Source organism: Sander lucioperca, chromosome 21, assembly GCF_008315115.2.
Source record: "Sander lucioperca isolate FBNREF2018 chromosome 21, SLUC_FBN_1.2, whole genome shotgun sequence".
Taxonomy (NCBI): domain Eukaryota; kingdom Metazoa; phylum Chordata; class Actinopteri; order Perciformes; family Percidae; genus Sander; species Sander lucioperca.
Genome location: NC_050193.1, coordinates 10,736,187 through 10,742,187, shown reverse-complemented (window position 1 = coordinate 10,742,187; position 6,001 = coordinate 10,736,187). Strand labels below are relative to the sequence as shown.

The window sequence follows — 6,001 nt, the reverse complement described above, 5'->3', positions numbered from 1 at the left end:
GGCCCAATGGTGACATGTGATACCTTTGCAAGAAAAAAAAGAAAAAGGCATTGACTCAGCTATTGGTCTGTCGCGAAGTCAAGTTTTCAATAGAAAACATATTAAAGTGTTAAATTAGGCTGATTATTAAAAATAAATTGCTGAACTAATGGGACAAATTGGAGAAACCTTTTTTAAACTTTTTAACTTTTAAAATTAAACCGGCTACAATTTACCAAACAAAAAAGAAAAAAGTAGTTAATTAGTTAATTAATTAGTTGCATTTACTCCACTGGTCCAGTGGCAGTCTGGGTCACTTCAGACAATGGCGAAATACATCCGTGTAGTGTGTTTCTCCCTCCGGACTGATTGGAGATCAGTTAAATTCGATCATTAAACACCGCATCAGCACTCTGGTGTTCAGAGTCATCTGCTGCCACCTTGTGGCTGCTGCTCTGCCATGACAGACGCCTCTAAAATCTATTTCTTTTTTTCTTTTATCATATTATTATTTTACTTCTTTATTTGAACAGAATTACACTATAATGCATTTTATTATCAGAATAAAACGCCCAAAAGATATTTTGTCTGTTATTACTACTAGTATCTGAGATTTTGTGCCGTCACCCAAATAAAATCAGAATCAGAAAAGGTTTTATTGCCACAATAAGTACACTTATGTGGAATTCGCCTTGGTGAAAGGTGCATACATAAACAAACAAACAAACATATTAAACATGAATATGAAATGGAGGTGAATTGGATTTTTCTCATGATGCTCCAATTAGTCTTTCTGCATTACAGTAATGGTTAATTCCCTCTGTGGACCTTGTTATGGGGTTTATTACATTCAGGCTTATATAGCTCAAAAGCATGCCTTTTCAGACAAAGGGCACACCTTATCTGCTTAACATAGCCTATATTACGAGGGTCAATATTATATGGGACCTATGAACTGTTTGTCATGGGACTGATGGTGACTTTATGATCCCAATAAATGGAGGGAAACGTATGGTGTGTGTTCATAGAGTGGAGCAGTCTTAACTTTGCTGAAGGTACTATAACTCCTTTGTTGATGTTAAAGAACAACTAGTGGCAAAGTTTCACATTTCTCAAATCAAGTGAGAACTCAGAGCCACACAACACAGCTTTGAGAGAGAATATACATACATACATATGTACATATACATATATTGTCTCATGCTTATACATCCCTTAGTACATTCATGTGGATTTTTTATTTTATTTCATTTAGTATTTAGTATCTTTTATTTTATTGTCCATGCTATTCATGCGGATTTGCTTTTTTATCATCCTGTTTGTGATGTATGTGTATGTTGTGTGTGATGTCTTAAGCTACTGGGACCTTGATTTTCCCCTTGGGGATCAATAAAGTATCTATCTATCTATCTATCTATCTATCTATCTATACTCTCTTCTCTAGTGATTGAATTAGGCTTGATTAGTCCCTGTTTTCCTGGGTATATTGGGTATCCTGGTTAATAAACGTATCTGTCACATTGTACTTAGTACTAGTAGTAGTAGTTTGAATCCAGGTTTGTCAAGAAAAAGAAAAACAACACCTATAGCCATAATCAACTGTTATATAGCCTTCTCATTGACAGAGAAAGTAGGAGAGGCTCTTTAAATGAAAAAATAATCAATTTACTCCATGTGCACAGGTGATGCTGATGTGGTCCATTGACAAAATGTTCACTTTTTGTCACATTCTTTTCACATTGTGCCATATTTGCACATAAATTATTCTTGCATCTTCAGAACCTCTTTTACTTTTCCTGTCAGTGTGCAGGCAATATTTCTATGAGACATCCACAAGCTTGTATTCTCACAAGCTCCTGTGGGTTTAATTAGGTATATATAAACTTCATCAACCCAAAAGATCTTCCATGACCCTGAGGATTATTTTGTTTGATATCTCCGCCTACTGGTAGATCTCAACCACTGTGAAAAACTATAATTTTGTGGCCATAAGCAATTCTTCAGTTCTTTTTATTACTATAATTCCTATAAATATAAACACAAATCCAATAACAACAGCAAACAATTCAAAATTACAGTTTACTTTTGTGTTTCCTGCAAGTGATCTACCAAATAAAGATGTCTGGATGGCCATGGGAACTCTGCACCATTTCCTCCTTGATATATATAAATTATACAATTTGACTTAACTAATCTTTTTCCCAATTAAAAACAAGTCACAGACTTTGCTCTCTGGTAAACATTCAGCAATTGGTCTACAACTTATCTAATAAGAAGTCTTTGCATGCCATAGACACTGCTGTGTTGTGCTTGACCCTGCCATGGAAAAGCAGCATCCGAAAACATGTTTGTGTAACTTCACAGTAAATTACAGCTTCCAGTCACTGACATAAACTAGCTGATTTTTAAACAGTTCACAAACTTGTCAGCAAGTCATGGCAGGTCAGTGGAGCCACTCTACCCAAACTCTCTCTGTAGCACCAAAGTCCGTGTGATTAGCAGGCATAGAGATATTTGTATGCACACCTCAGCACACGCTCAGTGTTACATCCTCAGCTCGTACAACCAGACCTCCCTGAAGACTCATGGCTGATGAAAAGGTGGAGATGGGTGAAGTCGGGGCGTCTCTTATGTCTTCAGAGTCCAAACCACCACCAGCCAGGCCTCCTAACAAATTTGAGTGGTTATTTCAGACCTGTCTGGGCGAGCTGGTGGGAACTACTTTCTTTGTGTTTATTGGGTGTGTGTCGTTCATAGAGAATGTGGAGTCTGCAGTGAGGCTTCTGCCAGCTCTGGTGCACGGTCTGGCTGTAGCCGTCATGGTGGTCTGCATGGCTGAGATCAGGTGAGGATCACCTTCAATATTTTATGCAGTTTATTGTGCCATGAATAAAGAGTCTTATAGTTTTCTTAGTCATCATATAATTCTCTCCTGTTTAATGTATGGACAATAATTAATGACATACAAAACTTTCTTTTCTTTAGAAACAGGATTTTTAAAAGTTTTAATTTTTTCCTGGTGACATTTACTCCCATTTGGATCCCATTTCAACTCTCCATTCACCCTGGCCATCTATCTGTGTTGGGGGATGGAGATGATCATGGTGGCCCCACATCTCACATGTCAGTTGGTCGGAGGGGTGTTTGGAGCTGTTATGGTGAAAGTGAACATGTCTCATTTTTGTGTCATTAAAACATTCGTCTTTCCCTCTCTTCTATGTACATAAAATAGACCTGAGTTATGGCTGAATTGATGTCAACAGGCAATGACCTTGAGAGAAAACTTCGACAAAGCCCACGGGGCTGCGTTTGCTCTGCTGCAGTCAGACGGTGACATAGGAGGAGCTGTGTTTGGAGAGGTCACCATGACCTGCCTGGTCACCATGGTGTTGCTGCTGGGGGCCGTCAACGCCAAGATCAGAAGCCCCCTGGTGCCATTCATGGTGGGCTGCACTGTTATCATCAACATCTTGGCTGGGTGAGTAAAAATGAGAGGGGAGAAAAAGAATTGTGAATCTACAGATCATTTCTAATAAAGTGGAGTATGAGGGACAATTTGCAGTAAATGTGTATGACTTAATATCATGTAGAGATGCACTTGTGATATTTTACTGGTCTGTCGAAGTGAAATATCAAATATCACATCCAATTTGCATTTTTATAGCTAAATATCACATAGGACCCTAGTGTGTCATGTTAATGCTGCAGCAGTGATGGAACTAGGGCAGACATATACAATAAAGGTGGATTAACTCTACATAAATATGATTGTTTTCTACATAAATAATGGGAAACTCATCTGAATAGCTCATACCTGTTTGTGTTATCAGTGGAGATGTATCTGGCACCTGTCTGAACCCAACCAGAGCCTTTGGTCCAGCCATAGTGAGCAACTACTGGGTTAATCACTGGATCTACTGGGTGGGACCCATCGCAGGAGGTCTAATAGCAGCTGCACTGGTTCGGTATGGTACGGGCATTTAAAGGATCCTAACGTTACTGTATTTTGATTAAAGATTGATCACTGACTGAATAAATGACAAACTAACTGTTTTCCTGCATTTGCAGACTCCTCCTTGGAGACAGGAAGATTCGACTCATTCTGAAATGAACTTAAGTGACATAAATCACAAGATTGCTTTATCATCTACAGTTACAATATAATCCCCTTATGTTGTTCCACTAAGATGCTTGTGTATGATTATGCTTTCTTTGCTATGCAATAAAATTGGACTTTTTCACTTAATTATAGGTCATTATGATTGTTTTTTGGCCATGTTAAGTGTGTAACTTGACTCTTAATTCTCTAATAACAAGTGCTGAAGTTTGATGGTTATGAAACAAAGCTTGTACAGAATATTATGCTTAGCTTACAGGTTGATTTAATATGATAGTGGTTTCGCCACACTACTATGGGTAAAGTTAAAGTTAAACACAGTTGTAGATGATTAGTAAGCTTAGTAAACGTATCTCTCTAGTGCAGATAATTACATTTTGGTTTTGTCATTGTAGTGCCTTGACTGTGTGTTTTATTTAAGGACAACAAGGACATTAGGAAAATCTAGTTTTCAACCAGGTGCAGTGACTACAATTACAATGTGGACTTTAGAAAAACTGTCGAACTTATTACATTTTCAATTGAGAAGAACATTTAAAAAAAGCTTGAGCTAAAATTCAATTACTTCAGATTTTCAACCACAAATGCTGCCCACCATTAAAAGGAGACCAAATGGCAACCTTTTCAAAGCCAAAAGACATCCCTGCTTCAGCTTTGTGTCTCCGGTACCCTGTCCCTGGTCTCTATAGCCGGAGCAGTGAATGCCTGTTCGACACTGGAGGGTATCATGCTGTTTCCATATTGTACCCCTGGGCCTCCCCACAGCAGTGGCCCACATGGGAAAGCAGGCCAGGCGGTGGGATAAACCAATTACCACCAAAGTCTGGGTGGACTCCTGCCGGTGCACCACGCAGCAACTCTGGGCCGAGCCCTCCTGGGCTGGTTCCCCATGAGAGCCTGCTGGAATTCCCAGAGATGAGAATTGTGTGGTCTCAAAAGCCTGCACAGAGGTTATATTTTGCTTGGAAATTTGACATGGTGACCCCCCTGGGACAATACCCAGGGAGGAGACTTCAAACTGGGATTCAGCAGGATGAAAATAACGTTTGTGGAGAGCTTGAGTTTTGGGCAATATTTATTAAAATAAGATGTTTTGTCTTAAAGATACTTAAATATGTAAAAACACAGAAAACGTTTTTTTTTTCATATTGCCAGTGATTTCTTTTATCTAAAACTGTTTGTGCAAGAAATGTCATTTGTCTAATTTATGATGTGTAATAAAGCTATAAATTGCCTAAAAACACTCCCAGAAGTACATTTGAATGTTTAGTTAGTGGTTGAGATCTTAAACATATATGAAGCTTGTCTAAAATCAAGTTCTAACTGAAACTGAAAGACAAGACATACATACAAAAAGGAGCAATAGAGAGAAATATGAAAGAGCATATTAAGTCAAAATGTGGATGGAGTGAGAGTAAAAGGAACGGATCACCCCTTGTCTAGCTTCTTGGATTCACAAGCCCTGATGGTTTCTAGATGACAGCAGCCGTGACAATGGTCATTATGTCTGCCGGAGGCCTTGTCACTGAAGAGCCATTGTGTGGGCCCCATTCACCACACAGTCATTTACACTTTCATTGGCAGCTATTTAGTCCTCATAAAAAGTTCAACACACCAATTTGTGAGCCCTGCTCAGCCAAGGAGAAGTGTGGAATAGGCAAAGAAAGCAGTTGCTTTAAAAGTCAATTAATTGTTCCCCTCTTCTGGGAGGGGCCGAGGGGGAGGATCCCCAGGCTTTTGGGCCTCACATCTGTCCATTGGTCTTCTCAGGCCGTGATGCAGGGGCCACATGACTCAATAGAAAAGTCCAATTCAGTCTGCTCAGAGCTTTTCGCCATCTAAGGAGATTTTGGTATTTAATTTTATGGTAGGGCTATCCTATTATCATAAGAATCTGATTACAGG

General features: G+C 39.1%; 1 protein-coding gene across 1 annotated transcript; it reads left to right on the top strand.

Annotated features, from left to right (window-relative positions):
* Nucleotides 1-2,564: 2,564 nt before the first annotated feature.
* aqp8b (aquaporin 8b) lies at nucleotides 2,565-4,090 on the top strand. The gene is made up of 5 exons (XM_031312826.1): nucleotides 2,565-2,824; nucleotides 3,017-3,143; nucleotides 3,243-3,457; nucleotides 3,810-3,944; nucleotides 4,048-4,090. The coding sequence occupies exons 1-5, from the start codon at nucleotides 2,565-2,567 to the stop codon at nucleotides 4,088-4,090; spliced, it is 780 nt and encodes a 259-aa protein (XP_031168686.1).
* The last annotated feature ends 1,911 nt before the right edge of the window (nucleotides 4,091-6,001 follow it).

What these genes read in the sequence shown, in the direction of transcription:
- aqp8b (XM_031312826.1), top strand. Translation starts at nt 2,565, where the DNA reads ATGGCTGATGAAAAGGTGGAGATGGGTGAAGTCGGGGCGTCTCTTATG. An exon ending in TTGGAGCTGTTATGGTGAAA is followed by an intron (nt 3,144 to 3,242) that starts GTGAACATGTCT and finishes TGATGTCAACAG; the next exon opens with GCAATGACCTTGAGAGAAAA. An exon ending in ATAGCAGCTGCACTGGTTCG is followed by an intron (nt 3,945 to 4,047) that starts GTATGGTACGGG and finishes CTGCATTTGCAG; the next exon opens with ACTCCTCCTTGGAGACAGGA.